At 38.9% G+C, this 26,822-nt stretch overlaps 1 protein-coding gene across 2 annotated transcripts in view; it reads right to left on the reverse strand.

Moving 5' to 3' along the window:
* The window catches only part of AGPAT5 (1-acylglycerol-3-phosphate O-acyltransferase 5), a 54,143-nt gene that overhangs the window by 21,538 nt on the left and 5,783 nt on the right, over positions 1 to 26,822 (reverse strand). For both annotated transcript variants that reach the window (XM_015859300.2, XM_085543894.1), the window contains exons 2-5: positions 17,509 to 17,578; positions 17,196 to 17,311; positions 12,049 to 12,138; positions 3,640 to 3,730 (exon numbers count right to left, since the gene is read on the reverse strand). In XM_015859300.2, the coding sequence (XP_015714786.2) occupies positions 3,640 to 3,730; positions 12,049 to 12,138; positions 17,196 to 17,311; positions 17,509 to 17,578 (367 nt within the window). The remainder of the gene's footprint in view (positions 1 to 3,639; positions 3,731 to 12,048; positions 12,139 to 17,195; positions 17,312 to 17,508; positions 17,579 to 26,822) is intronic.

A 26,822-nucleotide genomic window follows, 5' to 3' on the forward strand; every position in this document is an offset into this window, starting at 1 on the left:
CAAAAGCATGACCACCCCAGATTGTGTAGATGACAATCATCTTAGCTGACTATTTCATCACAGTGGAAAAAGTAAAGCAAATTTTAAGATTACTGACTATATACTTATGTAATGGAAGTTGGAAGGCAAAAACCCAGGAAAAGAGATAAAACTCGCCTTCACATGCTTAGATCTTCAGCAAGTAGAAATAATTCCTTTGATCACAAGACTCTCAGGAGATATATCATTGGAAATAGATGAGTAACCAACCACATTGAAATACAGAGGGGAAAAAAATGAGCATCCAGGTAGCAATTGCTGAAAGCATCTCACACGATCACTTACTTCTCATGATTATCCTTGCTATTCTCTCCTGATGTTCAAATCCACTTACACAGATGGCACTGATGCCAAAGGCTTGGAAGTGTGTGTGTGTGCGTCGGGGGTGGGGGGAGGTGTCATCATTTACTTGACAGATATGTGAAAACCTCACAGATGTTTTCACCTGAAATTATGGCAACACTGCTTATGTGGCTTCCTGACTGTGAAACTCTAGCAAGTACTACAGATTGGAAGCAACAAAGTTAAATACTAGAACAATTTAAATTCCGTGGAGAATTTTTTTTCCCCACAAATAGCTTCTACACCAACCTTAGTTTTAAGAGGTAACTTTTGCCTTCAAAATTCAGTCAGCACATTTTTCCTTCCACAATAAAATAAAATTAATAGATGCTGCCTGCTCCACAATGGGTAAAAATCTGATTGGACTGGAATTGTCTGGCACTTGTAAAGTGCGTAGAATAAATAACCCTCTGTTTCTGAGGGTGGTCACATTGCCCTTAGATGACAACATTCTCAATTTATCACCACACAATGTGGATCCCTGGAAGTAAGCAATTTCTTGCACCTCAATGAAAATAACTGCAGTGGAAAAAAATTTGGTATTTTGTATAGAACCCAAGTCTAATGACAGAATAAACTGTAATATAAAATACAATCAGTATTTTTAAAAAGTTACCTTTCAAGAGGGGCCTCAATCACCTCTATATTCTTTTGCTGTTTGATATCCTTTCATCCTATTCATAGACAGATAAGATTTATTTAAATATTCGTACCAATGATAAAGACATAATAGTTGCAGCCAGCAATCTGAAAAAAAAAGCTTCTGGGATGTGAACCCAGCATTTGTTCCTGGGTTGGGTTTTATACATATTTTAATTGGTCTCCGGCCAACTGTAAGAAGCAGTGACTATGTCTGTTACTTGTACTTTCTTTAAAATAATATCAAGGTATGAGATGCAACTCAATAGGTCACATTAAGACCAGGTAATTCAGTTCAGCTCAGTAATTCTGCTTAAGCCAGTGAATCTTCTCTAGAAGAGAATCCAGACCATGGAGAATAAAAACAAACACCAAACTCACAAAACATTTTTATACTTCCTCTCTGAAAAACTAATAAAACATATACACAATTATGTCAAAAACAGTATTTCAGACAGCACAATAATAAACATGAGTTATGTTTGTGCCCTAGGAATAGCTGTGTTATCTTTGGTTACAATATCTCTGGTTCCATCTGTTAGCGAAAACAGCACTAAGTCAAAGTTTAATTCTTGCAAATTAAACCACTTTTTCTATACTACACTTCCATTATTTCTTCAATACTTAAACTGTGCAAAAGCGTAGGAAAAAAATATCATTATAAAGTTGCTCACATTTCAAGATGTATTCATATAAAACAACAAAATTCCCCCGCATGTCTGTAAAAACGACACTGAAACAGCATGCTCTGTATCAAAGACCAGGTAAACTTATCAGACATTTTATTTCTGCATGATGACTGAAGGACAAAATTGAAGTTACGGAATGCCCTCATTCTCTGACTGGAATAGCTACTGGGCACTGTGACTTTCTAGAAAACCATAGCAAAATATGTGGCCAGCGAGGTGTTCAGTCACAGATCTTGTGCTGGAGTCCCTGCTTGCAGTCAGCAGCTACGACCCTGGTGGCAATGGGGTTACCAAGCAAAAGCCACAAGCCATGGCTGGCACTGTTGGGAGGGCTCTGGGGAGTAGCTGTCATCTCCTGCTGGCAGTCACTCAAGAGTTTCCTGTCCTCGGAGGTCCCCAACATACGTGGTCTGTGCCTTGTGGCTCCCAGCCATAAGGATATTTTGGTATGCAGCTTTTAGCGTCAGGCAGGCTGGCCATCCTGGCTGGGGATGCTCTAGTTCAAGTGAGTATCAATCTTCCCATTGAATTGCAGGGACAGTTCCCACCCTCTCCGTATGAAAAAAAGAGGAGAGTCTTTGTGAACGATCAAAACAACAGAATTCAGTAACAGGGAAAAGCAGATCAAGAGGATTCTACGCTAAACTAGAAGGTGCTTCCTGTTTAGTAAGTACAAGTATTTAGTGCTTTTAAAAGCAGTAACCCTTACAAAATAAAAGCAGACTAAACCTAGAGGCAAGTATTAGAACAAACAAACAAGCGCTCTGAAAGCACAAAGCAGGTTATCATTATTACTGTTTTTCAAACTGTAGATATATAATTCAGAGGTTTATTAAAATAATGACAGTGAGAGCCCTTTCTCTTCTCTGAAAAATGAGAAGAGAGGAAAGAAACACCTCATATCCAACACCCCTTCTGAACTCACAAAGAACCACCAACTAAATGAAACATTTGACTTTCATTTCCGACAGGAAGCTGAAGTGATGAATAAATACATTATGACTTCAGCTCTCTTCCACATACGCGCAAACAAATTCCATTCTTCCCAAGGAGGAGAAGAAAAGCATATATCCTTTTGGACAAGAACTAACAATGCTTAATAGCTTGATGATATCAACAGGCTGATTCACAGACTTCTGAATTCATTTCAGCATGTCACAGAAATGAATTTACCAGACCTATTTGTGAGTCTTTGCTTACCTTCAGAATGCATTATTTCACTTTTCATCAACAGGAAAAAACAAAACCAGGAAATATGTTGACGGAACTGTTACAAGTTTATGTGTATTGTGCATATGCTGTGAGAAAAATAAAAAAGCTTGGGGACCTTTGCAAGACATTCCAAAGATGAAATAATTTCATCTGTGGTTATGGAGAAGATGCCACTGATCACACTGAGGCAAATACAGGATAAATTTCAACCAAGGAGGGGTAAGAGTGGAAGGGGAATGAGGAACAAACCCAAAAGAAACAGCAGTATTGACAGTAATTCAAGAGAATGAGATGGAAGACCTTCCTTTAAGGCGCAACATTTCCTGTGCTGAATATCCTTTATGTCAATAACAACCCTAAATGGAATTATAACATCAAGTTAAACCCATCAGTGACTTGATCCAATGTAGGTTATTCCTATGTCCTTGAAGAGTAGGAAAAGGCGTGTTCAAAAATATATATCAATAAAAGCTAGTGAGAACTTGCTTGTGAATTAAGACTCCTTTATGATGTAAAATGCATAAAACGTCTATACACAAAGTATATTCATCTTACTCTGGTATGAGAAACATTGGCTTTTTTGAGTCTAACCTTTAAGCATCAAGCAAGCAGGCTTAACAGTCCAGTTAAGGTGAGATCATCTTTGTATTATATAACATTTTATATAACATTTGTTAACCCCATAATAAAAGAATGCTATCAAGATCTTTTTGCTTACCTTCTTTTTCAGCAAATGATTGACTGTCAGCAATGACTTTTGGTATCTCTGGATTGTAACGAGTCCCCTCTGGAAAAATCACTAAATACATCTGTGGGATGAAAAAGCAAAGCAAAAAAAGAAGTTCTTATAAAGAATTCAAGTTGATTCCTTTTATAGAAATTACCAACACTTGACAAGTCCACATTGCATTTAGTTCACCCCTTAGGTGTGGAAAGTAAAAATGAGAATATTTGAACTAAAAATGTCTTAGCTCATTGTTTGGACTTCAAAATAATTTTCTTAGAACGTACACTGTAGGTGTCCAGGTGATTTGGGAAGGAAGATAACATGCATTATCAAAAGCAAGGAAGTCAGCAACAGCTGACATCAATAACGGCATTGTTTTTCTAAGTGGAATAAGAGGAGATATTCAGAAGTCCCAAAGTAATATTCAGCTTGAAATACAACACCTGTCCATGTCAAAATGGATCTAAATTAAAAGTGTTTTGCTTTAATACAGATCTCACATCTAATCTTTCTTTATATTGTCTAAATTCAATGCCATTCATAATTTCAATTATTAGTATTCCTGATTATGATGGTTCTGATATGTGCCTTTACACTGTGCCTTTATCAAATATATTATGAACCTAAAGCAATAGCTTAGCATAATTAGATGAACTTTCAATTTGCTTTTGAAACAACAGAGATTTCCAACACTCCTCCCTACCTTGCCTTGCATCGCCTCCTATGTACAAAAGTAGAACAAAGCAACACTTAATTGTGAAAATTTCATTCTGGGGAATCACCTGCAGAAGAAAAGGCTACTGCCACAAACAGTAACTATGACGGAACTGAATATAAACTAACACACAGCGAAATCATGCCTACTCTGCCTAGCCTGTTTAGTTTCTTTGCTATCTTTGCAGAAACGAGTCTCAAGAAACATTGGAAAGAAATGAGATACTGGATTTACAAAGCAGTACAAGAAAGATTAGTAGAGTACACAAAGACCTTGACAAGTGGGAGAATGCATCACGAAATGATGCACAGTAAAATAAAAGCTGAAAAGGGATAAACAGGACTATAATGTGCTTCTGGCCCACAAAATTTATGTTGGCATTTTGCACTTGATGATGGAAGAACAGTAAAAGAAAAGAATGAATGCAGAAAGAAAGGACCAAGCAAGCGAACTCTCCAGAATTACTGCGGAGAGGAAGATGCAAATGTGCTGAAATGCAGAGAAGGAAAGAAATCTCGGAAATGAGCCAACTGGAGAGGTCAGTACAAGATCAACAAAGAGAAAAATGCAGTACATAGATGTGAATCTAGCAGAGGAGAAAAAAAATAATTAAAATGGCAAAACCAGTGTCAGCAGAGTGTGTTAAAGAGATGAGCCGCAAGACTTTCTGAATGGAGCTGGATGAAAGGCTGCACTTGTAACAGTGTGTTTGCAGAGGAGGAGAACTGACAGACTGCAGAGACTGGTGAAGTCCAAGAATTTTTGAAGATCTGCAGAGAGCCAAGATGTATACAGATACTACAGGGGGAAAAAATAAACATAAAAAGCAGCATCAACTAAATGAAAAAGCAACAACAAAAAGCAGCAAATGAAAATGGGTTTAAGAGGCACGGAGTTTGCATTTTATCCTAACATAACAGCAGCATAACCAGGGGGACAAACACAGGAGTTCTCAAAGCAGTTAAAATTTGCACCTTCCTCAAGTCATGTATGCATGCATGTTGAAAATACCTAACTGGTAAATGAGAACTTTCCAGAATTAGCTGGAAAATGTGTAATATTCAAACTAAGATGCACTTTTTTCATAAAGGCACTTATATTCAAACCACATCATTTGGATTCTTAAAATAGCATATCAAGATGAAGATACTTCCTCCCTCATTACAACTTGAATGCTCAGCTCCAAAGTGTAATATAGTGGTTATAATGTGAAAGTGAAGTGCACAGGAGAAGAAAACCTTTTCTGGTATTGAGATCAGCACTTAACACATGCACCACTAACAGCCTTCAAAAGCAGCAAATCAACCCTGAAAGCTGCTTACAGAACAGAGCACAGAATCTACTTATCGCAGCACTAGGTGTGTAATACAAAGCAGGGGAGAAATTGTATTTTAATTACTCTGCTAAACCTTTAAAACACAAGCAGCTGAACAAGTTTGCTGACCAGAATCCGAAACCTCTGAATTAAAAGCATACTAACAAAACGAAGAAGTGCTTTATGCTTGAAATTCAACATATATAAACCTAACACGCAAGCCATTAGGACTGTTTTACCTGAGTAATATTCAGGAATGCTAACAGATGCCCTATTATGTTCACAGACAGTGTTGCTCATGGTACTCTATTAGTGCACCCAGCCTACCAACACTGCTACTTGCAACACTGGCTCCTCTCTTCTCCCAGCATGGGCAACAGAAGTTAAAACCTTAAGCACTATTTCCAGAGATTATAAGAACTGTAAATCTCTAAGATTTTAATAACTATATAAGCTCCCCTGAACTTGGATTAAGAAACTAAGAACTGCTGAATTGTAGGAGTGTTTTAATTGCCTAGAATCACTAGATGCAGCTAAGGCCTTTTATTTATTATTATTATATTGTTGTTTTTTTTTTTTTTTTTTTTTTGTTATGTTTCATTTAGAAACATTAGAAAAAGACAAAAAACCCTTTGCATTATCACAGTCCCCAGTTCTTTGATAAACCAATTTTACACAAGCTAAATAGATCCCTCTGTTCAGAGGGAAGTCGTACCCTTCATACCTCTTTCTGTATAACAGACAAATGTCAGGATGTTACCTCAGATGAGTTCAAGTTTCAAAGAGTGGATAAGAATTCAGTTAGTAGAATTTTACTGACTTTGGTTCAAGCCAGGAAACCAGAAAAGAAGCACAGGTTACCTGAGGAGTTCCCAGTGTGAAGTGAGTAAACTTGTCTGGGAGTAAACTATGGGAGCCATAGTGGTGAGTCTGGTCTCTTTTCAGTAGTGCGTGGGGATAGGACTAGGGGTAATGGGATGAAAGCACAGCATAGGAAGTTCCGCACAAATGTGCAGAAGAACTTCTTTACAGTGCGGGTGACGGAGCACTGGAACAGGCTGCCCAGGGAGGTGGTGGAGTCTCCTTCTCTGGAGATATTTAAGACCTGCCTGGATGCCTACCTGTGTGACATGGTGTAGGGAACCTGCTTTGGCAGGGGGGCTGGACTCGATGATCTCTAGAGGTCCCTTCCAACCCCTACAATTCTGTGATTCTGTCTCTTATTCTATAAATGAAAGGAATGGATGACAACAACTGCTTTCACGTGTACAGCATCTCTGTTAATTTTCTCAGTGCTGTCAATGTTTCCTAGCAATGGCACAGAGGGGGGCAAAGCAGTTCTTATAGAGGGGAGGAAGCAGCTGAGGAAGTCCTTGAGACAGCACATCATCAGAAAAGGACTCAGTGGGGCTGCTAGGGAAGAGGGCATGAAGCAAGACAAGTCCCCAGAATACAGAACAAAGGCAGCCCTGTAAGCATACAGGGAGAAGAGATGCTAAAGAGAAAACTTGTCCATACACAAGGATTTGGAGGCTGTCATTGCAGGCAGCAGCTGCCACTCTGCAGAAGAACGTAAGACAACAAGAAGGTGGTACTACTGCCTGAAGATATCTTGCATTTATGGCACTGTTTCCAAGAGCATGACATGAGAAAACAATATTTTTGATTTATAAATTTCCAAATCATATTAAATCATACTTTTCCCCTTACATTTATTATTTTTATTATTGCATCCTGACGACTAGATGGATTTATATCTGAATCTATGTAGACTACTGCCTGAAAGATATGCTTCTGATGAACTGAATGAGAAACATTAACACTCAGATCAATAACTGAGAAAGATATGGTATGAAAAAGCATATCTGGCATAATTTGAACAAAATATAAAAATCAATATAAGGAGAGCAAACAAAGACATCCAGAGTTTATAAAGAAATTGCCAGGGATTTACAGAATAGGAGGCATGTGACAAAATAATTACATTAAGTCTTATAACAGTTGTATTAATGTATCTGTCCTCCTCAGGCTCCTGCTGTTTGGTTGGCACTGCTTCAGGTGACAAAGATTAATACTGTTGTCACATGAATGACAAAATCAAGACTCATAGTAACCAGCTAAATACTGGTTGTACTGGCTAGAACACAGTATCATAGAATTGCTTGGGGTGGAAGGGACCTCATGGATCACGAAGTTCCATCTTCTCTGCCATGGGCAGGGTTACCAGCCACTAGATCAAATAATATAGATCAGATTGCCCAAGGCCCCATCCAACCTGGCCTTAAACACCTTCAGGGATGGGGTATCCACCACCTCTGGGCAACCAGATACAGCATCTCACAGGGTGGATTTCCTTCTCTCCGGGTATGAGACACAAGGCATGTTTTCAAACTGAAATTTGCAGCTCAGAAGAGCCAACTTTCTTTATAAAACAGGCAGACTGAGCATATAAAGTACCTGCTGGATAGATTGTTGCACTGCAAAATGCTTCTATCCTTTTACAACTCATTTGAAATCAACATTAACACGAAAGTGCCCTTCAAACTCTCTCACAAGATGTTAGGCTGCAATTTGTTAACTATGAATCACATTTTATGTCCTGTGAACAAAGCCACGGTTTTCAGGGAGCTTTCCCAATGAAAGGTCCAATAATGAGACGTGTGTATAGTTACATTAGTTACATGATAAGCTGAGATGTAAAACAGTTTCAAGGAAGAAATTAGAAAATCTAGCAGCTGAAGACCTTACTATGAAAACAGAGGAGGAGGAGAGCTCTGGACTATCATCAGAGCTTAGTGTGCATCCAAGCTAAAAGTGCACTGCCTCTGGGAAGTAAGGCGGAACATGGTGGAGCAGCTGGACAGAAGGGGATGCTGAAGGCAGGCAGGTGAGGTCCTAAAGGAGGAAATAGCGCCATGCAGCCCATGCCCTAACGTGAAATCAGCCACACTAGTCCAAGCCTACTGCGAATGTGAGAGGACAAGAGGCAGCCTTAATCCACCTCTAATTTAATTTTCATTATAGAAAAATCAAAAATGAACCAAGTAAAGGAGGTAGTAAAACAACAAAAGTGTTTGCAACTCTAACTAGAGCACAAAGCTGGTTCCGTCTTCCTACACATCTTAGGTTTCTTAATGGGAACAGAGATGGCTCCGGACAGACTGAACATTAATCATTTGGATTCTTTTGTTTAAACTTTATGTGCAGAGAAACTGTAAATAACCAAGTGACCCTTAACAGAGATTCACTTCCATCTCTCTCTATTGGCAATAATTCTTCTCTTAGTGGCTGAAAGGCAAGATTTTCTCCAGCACTACATTAAAGGAAAAAACCTCCACCACTCATGCCTACAGCAATGAAGTGGTCGCAGCAGCTCACTAAGCAGAGCAAAAGCAGAGCAAAAGCCTACTCTGAACTGCAGCATCCAGTGCATAAATTTTAACAGAAATTTAGAGTAGTACATTCATTATTTTCACATGAGCCTGCAGCAATTTGTTCTTGTGCTGACGAGTTCAGGGCATACTTGTTTTACTGATTAAAATGTCTTCATTTTAAAAGCATTACAGTTGATGCGAATACCCCACTAAGTCAGAGCCAAAAAGTTTCTTCATGAATAATGCACTAAGGACACAGGTTATCACATCTTCCCTCAGTAGTAATTGCAGGTTAAAGAGCATTTATGGCATCTACATCTAAATTCTCAGATAAAGTAGATTATTCTATATATATTTTACTCTGTATTTCACCCCAGCATACGCAGTCATTTGTCTCAGTAAACAGGCTTTGGGCAATATCAGTTTTGTAAAGTGTAAGTGTCCCCTCCTATATGGTTTGACTGGAAGAGATTTAAAACAGTACACATTTTTACAGTGGTTAAACATTATTCTCTACCGTACTGCTACCCTGAATAATAGAAGGACAATGGCAGCAACTGCTTGGTAAGCACATACAGTTTTTGTGCCTTATTTCCAACTCCAAGGAATTTCCAGACATCCAAATTTCACCAAAAAAATCAAACAGAGCCAAGTGGTCCCAAATTCACTTAGCGTTACTTGAGACAGGTTAGTTTTTCAATCTAAACACAATCAAAGAGTAAGAAAAAGATTCCAGGAAAAGAGCCTTCACAGAATTGTATCACAGAATTGTAGGGGTTGGAAGGGACCTATAGAGATCATCGAGTCCAACCCCCCTGCCCAAGCAGGCTCCCTACACCACATCAGACAGGTAGACGTCCAGTTGGGTCTTGCATATCTCCAGAGAAGGAGATTCAACCACCTCCCTGGGCAGCCTGTTCCAGTGCTCCGTCACCCGCACTGTAAAGAAGTTCTTCCGCAAATCTGTGTGCGGACTTACCTTCTGGACTTGCTTCATTTATTAATCACTTTTAAATATCATCCACCACAAAAAGTAGAACCCAAAGTGGGAGCAGCTTTAAAGAAAAGCTTTATGCTTCACCCTCCCTTCACACTGCAACTCATTCATTACTCTGGAGTCAACGTATAGCACTGGAGCATCACTGAACAGTACTTACAGGTTTCCAAAAGACATGCAGAATTAGATGAGTTTCTAGACGTGTTCCTAAGACTGCATTAAAAAATAAAAAAATCCAAATGGTTCTATAAAGCAGAGTGATTTAATACAGAGTTTAAATGAATGCTTATTGCAACCAAAATGTTATTGTTACAACAACCCCTTGTATTTTAGTGGATGCAGAGGGAAGTCAGAAAACCAGACACAAATAGAAGTTGCTTTTTTAGCTAGCAAGGAATCAATGGGTCTTTGTGGGAAAACACCCTGCCAGGAGATTCCATCCAGACAAACCAAAGCAAACCGAACCAGTGCTCTGCTTAGGGGAATGACATTTCAATGACATTACATGTGAAATACATTTCATAGATCTTTCTGTTTGTCTTTGTTTATCCAATTACGCTGCAGATCTTACAGGAAGCAGAATCTTTGCCACTTACATACAGAAAATAACAACGTAATGCAATATTTCCAACATTCCAGAACTCTCCTGGGTAATGCAGGCACAATTTACTGCTATTGGATATGGCTGTCTTTTCTCTACAGACATTATTAGATGGATGGGTCTAAATATGCCTATGCTTAATACCAGTTAAGCAACCGCCAACAAACTCTGGAACAGAAAATGAATTCTCAGGGAGATTCCTGTGCTAACAGTCCCATAGAACACACCGAGGCATGGTAACAGGAAGAGGAAACATACTAATCAAAGAAATTACACACTTTAAAAGAGTGTTTCACGAAGATGCAACGAACAGCAAGTACTACATTCATCTTTACAGTAACGAATAAAATTATATTAAAAATGTTTAAGCCACTTTCCATCCTAAATTTCTATTTTCCACTAGCAAAAACATTTTAAAAACATTAACAAATTCAAAGTATTTATTAAGTGTATGAACGGTTTACTTGACCAACACAGACACATCCACACACAAACACATTATCTCCAGCAAAAAGGAATATTAAGACAGTCACAACAATCAATATGTTCTTTCCACCCAGGCTTCAGCTTTAAGAGGTTGACCATGTAGTAACTGGAGTGGAAAGTCCTAATCGTTTTATATAAAATGAAAGTGTAACTGTTCTATATCAAGACTGCCTGAACTGGTTTTCATAAATTTAGCCAAAAAGGCAAAAAAGATTTTAAAGCACAGCAAGCAATGGAAACGAAACTCACTGATTCTAACCACTGAGCCACAAACCATGAAGAGAGTCATGAGAAAAGTCACTTGGCACTAGCAATCATTCTTCAAATAGAAAATTATTGCGAGCTGTTTTTTTTCCAATTTTTGATTGTTTTTTTTCATTCTGTAAGTGTAGCAGACAAAGTTGCTCAGTTCCAAGATGCCACCATCACCAGCAGTGAATTGACTGCGGGGATGACTAATCAAGAATTGGTAAGAATACTTCTTGACTTTCAGAAAGATAAACAACTGGTACTCTATAGAAATCTATAGAAATGCCAGTTTCTGACAAGGGACAACGCAGTAGTTAAAATGTTGTCTTTTGAAACATGGGGAACATTGGAAATGGTTGCCAAAAAGTTACATCAGCAGTTAATAAAAGTCCTAATATTCATCCAAATCCCCCCTAGCCTCTACAGACAGAATCAAAAAGTTCCTATCACTCATAAAAGGACTAGTCTAATTTCCAGCAGTTGCGTTGGGGAGTTGACTCTAATCACAAAACATAACTGTAGAAACACAGAAAAATCCAAATCCATGACTGATCTCTTATGGATAGGGGAATATGAAGCATGAGCTCATTTCTCCAATGAGCCTTTGACGCTAAAAATGCCAATGAAATGAAGAGAGGAGAGGAAAGAAAGGTATAATCTTACCGGAGTCTCGGCTTTCATCTGGGCCCGCAACTTCGCTCTCATTTCTTTTTCATTGAATTTGGCACTTCTTTTTACATAGACTCCTCCATGCTGGCAGAAAAAAAAAAAAGGATTAAATATTTAAATAGTTTAACGTGGAATATTTGATAAAAGAGCAAAGAAGATGACTGTAACATTCACCCTTATGACTCATGCTGTACATTGCCCACAAGACATTTTCTACTAGGATGAAAACACTTAGAACTGTATTTGCATGCAAGTAAGTTTCACAAACTGTTTATATAAAGATCAGATCTACAAAGAATATTATAAGATACTATAAATGCCTTGCTTAAAGGTGCTAAATAATTGAATGGAAGACAGCAATGGAATTGACCACAGACAAGCTCATTAGCTTGTAGATCATGGGAAATCACACAACAGAATTAACTCACGAGTAGTTATAAGCTAACCTATTCAATGTTATGTGCCTCCCCTCAAGCAGTGACTAATGCAAACACTGGAGTTACATGTATTATACCTATACACCCAAAAATTAGCACTAAAGTAACTCTCATGGGTCATGAAAATGTCTTCACATGCTTTATTAGAGAACTAAACCTTTAATAAAGAAGTTAAATACCAAGATAAAAACAGAATAAGGGAAAAGACTCTATAAACGTATTATTACTTCCAACCATTATAAGAAGTTAGACCATTTCCTGGAAAAGATTCATTTTATAACTTGTTCCACACAGTTTATCACAAAAGCTTCAATAAAAGGATTATGACAAAGCACACACAAGTATTATAAAGAAATTAAATCTGCTTCATCACATCTCCTCCTTCCATAACTTCGCTTTATATACAGCCTTTGTCACGTTGTAAACAGAAGTGCTTCAAAATAAACAACTGATGCAATTAATTAAAAAGAAAAAATTATATTTTCCAAATAACAATTTCATTTTTAAATGCCATCTTCTTAAGGGATTCTCTACCTCATTCCCTAACTCAGTCACACCCTTCTCTGCCTGCCCTGACTGTCGGCACTAGGATTTGTCAGATAATTTCTGTTTATTTGTGGTTTTATATAGCACTAATTGAAAGGTGACAATAAAAACTTCCACGTGCTGAACCTCAATCTCAGAAGATACAGTATGTTGCAGAAACTACATTGTTGTGGTGGGTGCAGATGTTGGGGTGAGGTATAATCCAATTGGTGTGGCATGGACAGGACTAAAACTAGAGGGTTGAAGGAGACAGCCAGAAGAGAAGGCTATGTGAAGCTCTTTGCTTTTCATCGTGTGGAAAGACTGCTGTGCAACTGCTCAGCTAGCGATATTTGATAAGACATGCACTGCCCTCCAAAGTATGCAGTGAAAAGGAAAAAGTCAACGGTGCATTAACTCCAATATTAAATGCTCTTCCCTCCATGGTGCAGCAGTCAGCTGCAATGCTTTGCTTTGTTGTGTGGCTCTGGCTGGCAGGAGATCAGAACTACAGAGGAAACAGAATGCCCAGTCTGCCAAACTGGGGCTTAAGCAGGATGGTGCACCACACCAGCCCCAGCACGTGAGCAGTTCACCAGCATCAGACAGATTACAGCATGAACAGAAAAACCTTCTATCAGCTGTGCAGCAAACACACGCACGTGCTGCTCTAATGAAGGGCAAACTCAGTGTGGTATGAGAAATGAAGCATCTACTATACAAGACTTCCATATAATCTGTAACACACCACTCTGTGTGAGCTCAGCTCTCAGCTATCTCTAGCACTTACAACAGTCGTCTCATTTATCAAAGTCTGCCTTTACTTAGCAAATCACTAACCAGCTGAACCACCTTTTCCTTATTTTAAGATCGGTGAACATGAAGAAACCGAGTTACCGCTGCACAGTTTCTTAGGGACACCACAACACCAATGACAAACCCAGCGTCCCCACCTCAGACTACTTTCTTGCTCAGAAATAGTCTTGTACTTCCCATGTACACATAAGTACACAGACACTAGACATATGAACAGACAAGTGTTCCCACTGTAAGGCCACCCCAACTAGAAAAATGTCACTTCCCTTACGGCACAGAGATACAAAGCCAAAGAGGCAACATGCCACACTAGCTAAATAGTTGGCTAAAAAACAACCAAAAAGTGTACGTGAGCTGATGCTGAACAACATAAAGGACCTACTTCCTCTGTCAAAGAGTCAAGCAAAAACTTTCAGAGATCAAAAATATTTATCAAAGTTATGTCCCAGCTTCACCAGGTGGCATAAGATGAATAGAAGCTAGCTGCGTTTTGGTGGGGAAAGATAGGGCAAAACAAATTTTAGGTCCATCCAAAAATAATAAAAGTTAGTTTTCTGAAATCTCACTGCCTAATAAATCAAACTCGGAACATAACAGGTTAATTAAGTAGTTCCTTTCTTTTTGTTGCTATGAGATATCTGCCTTCAAAGAAGAATGTCAGTTATGTGACTGTATACAGCTCAAATTCCCCGATTTGTATTGCATTTCCTTTTCAGTAAGAGATCAAATATATGAATGCTTTTCAAAACACGTTTCTGGAAGTATTGTTTTTCAGTTTTTAATTTTTTTCCGCTGTACTTTAAAAGCCCCTCTCTTGGTCAACAATGGATTATGTTTACAAATATACTTCCTTTGTGCCTGAATTTCACTCTCCTGGACATCCAGACCACGTTTATTTCCAAACAGGATGTTTACCTGAGGCAGGGAATATGAATTCTGTGAGCATGTCGTAATTACGCGGCTCTGGAAACTTTTAGTGGAGTGTAAGTGACATCACTGACAGAACATCAACAGGAAGGGCAGGAAGTGTTTTATGTTTTTGCACTGTTTGGTGTGATAAAAACAATAAAAATACCTATTAGCGTGTGCTGCAGTCCTGCTGCATCCCGTATCCGCAACCTAAACACATGCATCACCACTGTCAGTAAGCAGCCTTTCATTTATGTCAATGAATTACATTTTATACATACTTTTACTTATCTATCTGTACAGATAAAAGTATATCCACCACTATGTCTCATAGTAGCCGCATGTTTTTGAGGAATATGAAGCTGAATAGGTTTACTTATTATATTTTAATTAAAAGTGTAGCTCATGTACAGATTAATTTCCACAGGAACCTTCTTTTAACAGTCAGTACAGCAGACAGGAAACTGAGCACCGGATATTCCACAAAGCAATAGTCATTTTCCAAAATTTTGGAAAAAAAAAAATAAAAATTGGACACCTAGCGAAAGCAGATGGAATAGATATCCTGTCCTGTAATTTAATTAATTGGACTTAAATCATCACCAATGTAATGACTACAGGCAAATAGAAACAGCATGTAGCATACCAGTCATAATCCCTTTAGTGGAATCAGAATGTGGAGATCTGGAGTCATTGGTGGGGACAAGAATGAGGGCTACTCAGAAAGTAATGTCTTCTATTTTACTGTGTTGGCCCATGATGTCAGAGGCAGACGTTGGTGGTATGGCAGTAGAGGCTGAACCTTCCCCCCAGTATTCCATTACATGTTGTTGCCGTGTGACAGATGGCAGCAGAGGGGCAGACTGACAAAATGGTGTCTGACACGGAAGTGCGTATGAAGCAAAGGTGTGCTACTGAGTTCCTCCATGTGGAAACAATGGCACCGTGCACTGACATTCTCTGACACTTATTGACTGTTTACAGAGATCAAACAGTAGATGCGAGTACAGTGAGATGGTGGATGTGGCAATGGACTGTGATGTTTTGCACTTATTTAAGGGACTGGGGGAGCAAGTCTTATACCAGTAAAAACAAATCACAAATGGTTTTATTTTTTCTGCAGCATCATTTTTTTCTAAACAGTACAGCCTAGCTTTACAGCTCACTCATCCAGAGGACAACAAAGACATTCCATTTTCAGGCTGAAAACAACACTGATTGAACCTGGATCTACCTTTGTGTACACTTGAATTACTTACACACTGAACAGAAAGCAGGAACCTCAACAGTATCTGTACTCCAAAATAAAACAGTGAGATAGTTCACTCCCTAGCGATGGGCATTTTAGGTGACATGATCCATAGCTCTGAACCTCTGTAGGCACTTAAACCAAGCGAAAGCAACACCTAATCAGATTACTGGGAAAGGCCGCTGTTTAAGGTACTTCCTACTTCGCAGCAACTAAATTAGGCAGTTCATGGATTTGAGCCTCCTCTCGTCCAACAGCCTCTAAACCCAATCCAAATTTCACTAGCTTATTGAAGGCAAAATACGGGTCAATCAATGACAGCTGTAGTTGATACCAGCAAAGGACTGCTCTGCCTCTTTCCCTTTTGTCACCAGTGGCTGTATGCTCAACTGTTTTTCCTCCTTTTGCTGCTCTAGAAATCAATTGTTCTGACTTAACTTTCGGATGCAAGAGTGAGGGTGCTGAGACATAGACAGGAACACACAGCCAAAAACAAAGAGAGCAAACTTGCAATTTGCACAGAAGCTCACAACAAGATTGGCTGTGGTCAAGCATACATCACCAACGTTGGGCATTTCATGTTTGATATACAGTTTATAAGGGAAGTTGTTCTATTTTGAATTTAGACTAAAAATGTCAAACACTGTAACAGTATAACAGTTACAGGGAGAGGTAAGTTGCCTACTCTCCACATTTTTCTTTACAAACTAATAAGTTGATCACTCTGAAAGTAATGACTTCTTATTTATTTCCATGGAAACTACATCCCTTTTTTATGTTGTGTTAAAACCAAACAAAAACAGCTCAGTAAAAATGTGAATTTACTCACAGTTTGCAGCATAAGAACAAACCAAACAAACAAAAAAAAACCAACCCAAAAAAGTATCTTCTCACTGCTAAGTCAACAACAGCATGGTAAAAAGAATAAAGTAACAGAATATTTTGAAACAGCTACTAACAGATTCCACAGCAATATCTGTAGCTACTAACACTGTCCATAACAAGTACTTATGAGTAAATAGATTCTTTAATGACTGCCTCAACTCAGATACACATCTAATCACACTGAGTGAAATTAGTTACTTTCACATTCAAGTAACAAATGTTAGCTCAGAACTCATTCTTCCCAACAGAATATAAACAGAAGGGAAGTACATCACATATATTTGACCTGCACGGAGGAAGGAAGAAGTGAGTGGGCTTACCTGTGAAAAATACCACCCGTACAATGGAAGCCACTTTAATCCATCTTTCAAAACATATCGGACATGCCCAAGTGCATTCTGCCTAATTGCCAACATGTCTGCGATAATCCAATCAACTGCAAAGACAAAAGCCCAGAATGTTTAGTTAAACTAGTTTTGCACCTGCCTCTGATGAAAGAAAAATCACATTTTGTACAAAGAAATATCAATTATGTGCTAGAAGTTCTAATGGAAAGCTCATTTAATCAAGGCTGGAAAGAGACACAGCAAACAGACGAGCAGATTTATAAAAACATTATGAAAAAATACAAACCTGTACACTGATGATTTGATAAATATATTATATTTTCTTTATTTTTTGGCAAATCCCCATAGATTATTACCTAAAAAATAAAAAATGAAGCATTACTTTATTGTTTATAGTCACTGTATTAGTCAGTGATAAGAGCGAATGAGGTAACTACCTATTTTCTAATAAAACTGCCAGCAAGCTAGCATCATTAATCCCATTAATTTATCAGAATCCATCATGCATACAATCTACTTATCAACAAGGAAGTTAATGCTAATTAATTAGCGCACAAAAAGCTTATTCTGTTCTTACGATTTAGTCCCAGAATGGGATCCATGGAAGCCAGCTTACATCCACAAGATAACTAACGCAATTAAAGGTAAAAGCAGCCTTTGGACATGCGTTAAAACATTGTTTAAGTTCATAAATCCAACATACAGCACATGTTTCATCCAGACACACACTTATGAGTTCGCTAAAATTTACAGCCGGAAGTTTTCCTGAATCAGATAAATTAAAATATATATTTTAATATATATGATATTATATATATATCAACCATTTGCCTCAATTTTAACCATCAAGAGCAAGAAAAAATAAATAAATAAAAAATCACAAGATGGGAGGGGGAAGGAGGGTGGGAATGTCTTTAAGTTGGGCTTCGGGTTTTATTATAATTTTGTAATGTTTTTTCTCCATTACTTTAAGATTCACTTTTTAACCTTGCAGTTTTTCTCCCAAGTATTTATTAATGGGACAACCTGCTGAGAGTGTGATTAAAAGCAAGATGCAGAATTAGTAATCCAAGCAGCTTTTAAAGAGGATAATAAACTCAGGTTTATTTCACATATATAAAATGAATGAAACCATTTCAGTTCTCAAGTGAAGAATGTCTATAGCAATATATTATAAATACTTTCATGATCTAATCAGCTTAGTTTTCCAATCAGTACACTTCAGGTAGAATCCCACTCACCCACTCTCCCAATACTAATAGGTTATGTTCTTTGTTTCTAGAAATTAGCTGTATTAAAGACAAATTCTTTGACAGGATAGCAGTCACCAAAACAAAAGCACTACTTGGAAGCTTTACCCACATATCACCACCAGTTACACAGCGTGGACTGTCTGGATAACTCATCAAGAAGATGCATCTAATATCCAGAACTTGATTAAAATTATTTAGTGTGCCAGATCTCACATTCATCTTTACAGCATGTCTAAAAGCACCTCTGAAAAATCTGCCAGCATCTCATGTTGAACATGAGATAACTTGTTACCCTGTTACACCAAACAGATAACTTTTTGTATTCTAACACTATACAAACACCCCACTAAAATCTGTGTTTACATTCACAGTGTTACTTATCTGCAAATACAACTGCGCTGTTAACCAAATTTGTTTTCAAGACAAGAAGCCACATATTGGCAAATTGAGACATTCAGTAAATATGTGAACAAGAGATCGTCCAACATACCGTAAAGAGAATGCTACTTATTTGAATTTAGAGGAAGGGAAAAGGTTTGACACAACAGATCACAACAACTGAAGGTCCTGAATGCTATCTGTGCTTGATAAAAGGTAAGGAAATACGAACAAGAGGAAAACAAAATCTGCCCTTGACACTCTATCCCACAGAAGAAAACAAAGCAGGGTTTGAAATACATAAATCATTATCTCAACTTCTAAACATTTCTACTTTTAGTGCATAAAATCAAAATTCCAGCGTAATCAGAACTACAATTCAAAGCACTCACTTGTGACTACTGCATTAGTAAAAACAAATATAATGGATTGTGTCTGCCAAATATAACAGTTAATCTGTATTACTTTTTATTTCAATAGGATTGGATGTAGTTCACTTTTTAATCCCAGAGGAACACCCTCTCATTGTTACTGTAAGTAGATTTCTGTGTACAACATACAGCCTTACCGTAACAGCCAAAACATGTTTATATGTAATGAACCAACATCTTGTAACTGAGATAAAACATACAGCCATATGATGGTACAGAACTAAAAAAGCTCTATTTATAATTAGTTCTCATTAAAGACAAGAAATGATATTTTATTCCAGAGTAAAGGAAGGAGTGAGAAACTCTGAAAATTCTCTTTTGCTTGCTCAACTGGCTCAGCCTAGGAGGAGAATTCAATAGCTTTAACCACACCATCACTCATTTCAGCAATCTCAAGAAAAGGTTTCTACAGTTCACTAGAATCCAGCAAACAGCTATTCACAGATTAGATGTTCATGGCCAGGAAATGAGGGCTATAAACTACATCATATATACTACAATCAGATAGGAGCAGCACCTCCCAGCCTTTATTGCCCTGAGGTTTCTTGAGCACTCACAAGATACTCCTGCTCTGTAGGCAGCCATACAGCATTCCTTCCGAGAAGCTGCTGATTCTCAGAATTTTCGTAATAAATCATGAAAAGCTTTGAATCCTGCAGAAAAGTTGGTCTCTTCCCTCTAAAATGATGTATGAAGAATTCATTTGCTTGGGGATAAGTGGGGGAGAAATCCCTTCAGAGCAAGCCTTCAATTTCTGTGAATCCAAAACCTTTAGATAAATTGGAGTACTGAGTAAAAATTGTAGCTGAAGGACACAACACAAAACTCTTCTTCATGGTCTGCAGAAAAGAAAACCAGCTGAATTTGTGCTATTCCTTCCAGCAATGTCTCCATAGAATTCCCTGCTGCTACAGACCACGCAATAGTAACCAATCCCTTTTCCAGACTGCTGGTGCAGAAGGTATCAGGGGAACAAACACAGTGAAGGCAAGCATTTGAGTGCTTTACCAAATGGAAAAACAAGTGTTCACGGTGCCAGGTTACGCACATGTCCCTTTTGAAGCAATCTGAAGAGTTCAACATAGCGGTTTTCCATGAAGTGAAGGAGGTGGGAACATTTGCAGACACTGGTCGGCCAGCACCAGGTAAGAGGCACAGGATGTGGTTGGGAGGCAACTTCCAGTTCCAGGAGAACCTAACACATTGCATTCAAGATATTTTATGCAAGCTCTCCAAATGCCAACAGCATAAATACATATTTCACATACTTATCAGTTGGAGAGACTGAGAAGGTAAATATGTTGTCACAGTGAAGCAAGTAAGGCACTCATTTGTTTGAATAGGTGCTTTCTTGTTTATTAAAAATAAAAAAGGAAAAAGAAAAAAAAAAAAGCAGGAAAAAAAGCACAATGAAGGTCCAGCAGAGAAAATAAGTTGCTCTTCCTTTCAACACAGCAAGCCAAACTGAACAGAGATCTGAGGGAAAGTAGTTAAAACGCAGATTTGTAGTCTACAATTACAAACATAACCTGAGTACAGAGCATCAAAATCTGCTCTTTCAGTCATGTTACAGTTATTACACAGCCCAGTCCGCAATAGCAGGTTGTTACTGTTGGTAAATCCAATTCAGACTGGGACAGATAAAGGAAAGTGGATATTAATGGGTTCCCTTCCATAAAAGGGCCAGGATTCCAATATCCACATGCTCAGCGGGCACAAAGCATATCTTGGAGGAGTCAAGATAGAGGAGGCCACAAGTTTCCCTACAAAGGAAACTTATCAACTCAGTGATAGGCTGATCCAGGCATGCAAACAGAGGCTCCTGGGTGATCTGGTAATGCAGCTTCTATGTACATAACAGCCTCTGCTTCTTCCAGTGCAATTTATTCTACACATGTGTGGTAGCTTGCATAGCTATGCAAAGCAGCCCTGTATGGAAGCCACACATCAACAGACTATAATTTGCAAAAGGCTTCACAGCAACAAGGTGGACACCTCTGAATTAGGCTTCTATTTCTTGTTTAGGAAGCCTGCATACATCAAAGGAAATTAAATAGATTATTTAATCACATCCTAGATACACTGTCTCAGAAAACTGGGCCATGGCAATCTAATTCAAGAGACAAAAGTAATCACGCTATCAGAAGTCCTGCATGCAGGCCAGCTGGTGACCACAAGAAACTCCAAGCAGAGAGATTACCTTAATACGATAATTGGATGTGGGCAGTCATGTGAGCAGTTCAGGAGCTGACCTATACACAGACCTGGCACCTCTGCTTCAATGGCAGGAAGGCAACACAGCTGGCTATTGGTAAAAATGCAGGCCACCTCCTCTGACATCCTTCTCCCTGTTCATGGAAATCAGGTATGAATTGTAGAATACTGCTCACTTCTTCACTATTTTTCCAGTAATGGAAGGGATGTGCGCTGGGGCATGTTGCAGCAAAAAAGGTGGAGTGTTCAGAACAGTCAAAAAGTTAGCTTCAAACACCAAGGCAACACTGACTGGAAAGATGACTAAAAGCAGAGATACAGTAACAGAACATTCCTTCCCTCTCTTAGAGGAAGACAAGAGGAACAGAACACTGCAGAAATCCAACGTGTTACTTAAAAAAGCCATATAAACCTTATGCATTCAGCTTTGCTCCCCTTAAAACACACAGTTCTCTCCACTTCCCTGTTTCTGCCTGACTACTTTTAGAGCTTGGACTGCAAGCTATTCAGAACAAGAGCTTCTTTGTTAGCTGTGCACTGCTACAACTGGAGTGCTTATTAAAATAATTGGTATCCTAAGATGAATTTTGCATCTTATTGGCAAAGAGACTGGAAATAATTTTGTGGCAAAAGGGTGGGTTTTGCATCAACAAACCTCCAAAGGAACTTCTAGATATGACTCTAAAGTCAATGCTCAACCCCAGGCAAGTTGACTTCTGAAGCACTGCTGTTGTGGCAAGAGAGCTACTGTAACAGTAATGTATTGAACTTTAATAGCACAGGTATCATGTGGGAAATTGTTTAAATTCCCATTTCTCATCTGCCTGGTGACATAACCGTCTGTTTTGATCTTAACAAAGTATCTCAGGTCACAAAAACCTATTTGTCCTGACTGACAAAGCAGGACACAACTGGGGGGCCCCTCCTTGATGCCACAGATTACACAAGTTTCCAGATGCTCTACTACAAGTATTTGAAAATGGTTATCTTTCTCCACGGGAGACAGGAAAACACTTTTATTCTCATTTAATAAATACACCTATTTCTATACCACAAAGATATGAAACTTCATAGTTAGGTAGTTTCATTGCCACCACTGTATGACAGTAAACCAAGCAACAGCAGTAAGTATCGCACTCATTTCAAGCCCAGTCCTGTAAGATGAATGAAGCACTTATTATAGATGAGCACTATCATTCATTTAACTGGACTAGTTTTGTTAGTAATTCCTGCTTGCCTGGATCTTCTACATATGCTACACAGAGGACTGAGACATTAAAGACCTCTATGGAGGCATTATCTGCCTGTTTTTATAGCCCTCCCCAAAGCCCCATCTAGTGATTTACAACAGAACATGACAATTTTATTCACAGATTTATTTCCAATCTGACCAAAAGATTAATTTCAGAGGGAACAAGCTGTCACAATCAAAGTATGTCGGGGCAATTTCAGTTTGTATTTACTCAAACAATGATCCTCAACTACACAGATTCAGATACGGAACATAACCCAGAAGCAGGAGTTCTTGGCTTCTGGTGTAGCTCAGTGCTGCAGAATGGGATTCACAATGCTGCACTACTGAGCCTGCCAGCTTTGAATTGCCAGGATATAGGCCACTGAAAACAGATGCAGATCTTAAATCCCATCCTGCCCTAAAACACTGCTCAGTGCTTTCAAAAGGTTCATCTGAGGACAGGGATTCTCTCCTCTGAAAACACACCGCTAAATGCAGCTTTTCAAAGAAGTGTATGTTGAAAGAACAGAACTGCTGCAGTGCATCAGTACAGCCTGTGCTCATTAACTCATTAAGCTAAAGAGAGGTACCATCATTTCTTCATTTTTTCTTTTCTTAAATAGAAAAAAAGAGCTCAAACCTCGTCTTCAAGGTTCCCAGCCCTTCCGGCATACAATCAATACCATCTGAATCTGCTCTTTTACTGCATGTTTTTCAGACACATATAACATATGTGATGTGAAAAGAGATTATTAATAAACTGAGATTTCCACAGGAGGGTTTTTCTGAACATCTGGCACCTCGGTATGATGCAAAGCCAGCACATGCCTTCCAGCACAAGAGTGGAAGGAAGTTTCACGTGTTTTGTTATAAGAGAATGACATTGTCATGCAATCCATAGGCATCTCTGAAGAATTTTTCCTCAGATTTTTGTCATTTCCTTAAAAGAAAGGAAAAAAATGACCCACAGTCAATGTAACTATTGTTCACTTTGCTACTCACCTGTAATGGGAAGTACGAAATGTCTTCCCCCCCAATTAAAAAAATACAGGGACTTGGTACATTAAGCACATTCTGAAAACTTAATCATTTGGCATCTCGTATCATCAAGAAACCCTGGGTAGTGACGTTATTCTCATCATTCCTCCAGTTATAGCTCTTAGTAATGGGTTCTCTGCTTTTAAATGTGAAGGACTCCAAGAAAGAATCATAGAATCACCCAGGTTGGAAAAGACCTTGAAGATCATCAAGTCCAACCGCAGCCTAACCATAGTATCCTAACTCTAAATCTAAATCATATCCCTGCTAAATCATATCCCTGAGCACCACATCCAAATGGCTCTTAAACATATCCAGGGGTGGCGATTCAACAAACTCCGTGGGGAGCCTGTTCCAGTACTTAAAGAAGAGTTCATTAAATCCTTACCTGTAAAACTCATACAAGTGAGCACACCAAGTACAGACTGAACTGGTACAACATTATCAGTGAGTGATGCATGGGGATGATGAAGAAATCTCCACTTTCTCTGGAATAAGCCTTTCCATACATTTTTTTCCAGTTCATACTTAGAATTTCAGCAAAATGGGCTTCTAGGAAGAGGCAAACCCACCTTTTACACAGCAGAAGACAGGCAGGAAGGTGTCTGAGCTAGCTCTAATTTGGCTCCAGACCCAAAAACAGCAAACTTAAGTCAGCTTCAAGAAAAACTGAAGCTAACATCCCTGTTGTACCTTCCCTCACCATCACAGCACAGAAATGCACTGGTTCACCTGCACCTCACTCAGCACAGTGCATCATGTTTGCTTACACAAAAGGAACATGCCCTCCAGATTACCAAGAAGCTTCAGAAAATGGGACCAAGTTTTCAAGTTCAAGAGGAAAACAACTACCACAATACAGTTGGAAGTCGTACTGTTTTTCCTCATGTTTAGGTACCTGCCTAAATACAGGAGTTCAACCAAATCATAGGTACTTAGTTTTACTACTGAAGGAAAAAAATAAGAGAGAAAGTCATCAAGCCAGCATGAAGCACAGTTTTCTAGTCCCACGCTGAGGAGCTAAACTGTAACAGGGCAGATGACAAGTAGCAAGTGACAGATATGAAATGAAGAAAAGAAGAAAATAATTTCCGTTTTTTCATCCCAAATCTCTTCAGAGCATAAATTCAAACTGACAGAACAAAGATTAAAGAACACATTTCCCCGGAGAAGTTATGCTTCCTCATAATTGTAACATCAAAATCTTTGACATCTGAGCCTACTTTATCTAATACAACTAAAACTGAGAATAAAAGAGACACTCTGTAAGCCTGAGGTAAATAGACTGCAATAATTGGAGTCAAACATTTAACTAGGAATAGAATCTTCTCAAGAGTCTGATGGCTTAGCAGCAGGAGAAAAACTTCTCAATTAACAACCACCCTTACGTAAAGTATCTGGATGTGTTATGCAAGATGAAGGAAAGGACAGGGAACAAAAGAAAATCACAGAATTGCAGAATCACAGAATGACCTGGGGTGGAAGGGACCTCAAGGATCATGTAGTTCCAACCCCCCTGCCTGGCAGGGCCACCAAACATACACCTTTACTAGATCAGGTTGCCCAGGGCCCCGTCCAACCTGGTCTTGAACACCTCCAAGGACGGGGCATCCACAACCTCCCTGGGCAGCCTGTTCCAGGGCCTAACCACTCTTCTAGTGAAGAAACCATGGAAAAAATCCATACAGAACTCCATAGATCAAGATCCACCAAACACTGGGATTTTCTGAGGTATACATTGCTGTTTTTAAAATGTAAATATACAAGGCAGAATTAGGGGAAGTGGCTTTAAACTGGATGGGGGTAGATTTAGACTTAGATATTAGGAAGAAATCCTTTACTGTGAAGGTGATGAGACACTGGTTGTCCAGAGAGGCTGTGGATGCCCCCTCCTAGGAAGCATTCGAGGACAGGCTGGATGGGGCTTTGAGCAACATGGTCTACAGGAGGTGCCCCTGCCTATTAGCAGGCAGATGAAACTGGATGATCTTAAAGGTTCCTTCCAATCCAAATGGTTCTATGACATTAGTTTTAAATCAAAGACAGTATTAGGCAAGGATGACATAAAATTCAGGTTCAGTTTTGACTTGTCAATTAGAAAATAAATGCCAGGGAAACAACCACATAAAACTTCTGAATTATGAACCCAGACTGCAGTAGTTTTGGTGCAGGTAACTGATAACTTGTTTCTAAGGCAGCTAATAAAAATGAGTAAACAAAAACTGTTTTTCAAATATCAGGGGGTGGGACGGAGAGCAGAACCTGCAATGACCATGCAGTATTCCCACACTACATCCTCTCCAGATTGTCCCTGTGCCAGAAGCTGCAGCATACAACAATCCTAGCTGATGTCCAAAAGAACCGGTGCCACGGTGGATTTTCACCTTCACAGCTGTAACCAAAGGCAGCCTGAACAGAAATTAAGACACACACAAATATATCTCCAGCAAAATCTGAAAGAGCGCAAAGCTTACACAGCTCATGTATCTATTTTCGTTGCCTCACACCACAGCTGAACGTAGGAGTCTAAAATTAGATATACATTTCAGTGTGAAGGCAGCATCCCTTAGGCTTAGCAGGTATCATTTAATGTCTTCTACTATAGTACACAGGACTTTGTTGTAATACTATAAAAGACTCGCACACCTGGAGAGAACTGCTGTCTGAAATCTCTAATGAGACGAGCCAGGGCAAGCTGCCTTCACGGAGCCAGCACCACACCAAGAACATTTCTTTGCAAAGAGCAGGGCTTCTTTCAGAAGTTTACCACACAAAAATGAATCACTAGGCTACACCCTCAGTTTTTCTCTTTTCATCACATTCCCTCTATTTATTTCACTACTTTCACCCTTAGACAAACTATAGCTTACAACTACCTTTACCCTGCAATAAGCCTCCCAAGAGCTAACAGCTTCACATTGTGCCTGCACCGCCTACGAGAGCTGCTGTTGCCCATTCACATTATTTTCAAAGCATGCCATAAGCCAAGCACAGTTCAGGACTAAGAAGGAAGATGCAAGCCCTCCAAGGCTCCCTCTGCCCTTGGGGCTTG

The sequence above is a fragment of the Coturnix japonica genome, chromosome 3 (assembly GCF_054131305.1).
Source record: "Coturnix japonica strain WE chromosome 3, WE-NBRP24, whole genome shotgun sequence".
Taxonomy (NCBI): domain Eukaryota; kingdom Metazoa; phylum Chordata; class Aves; order Galliformes; family Phasianidae; genus Coturnix; species Coturnix japonica.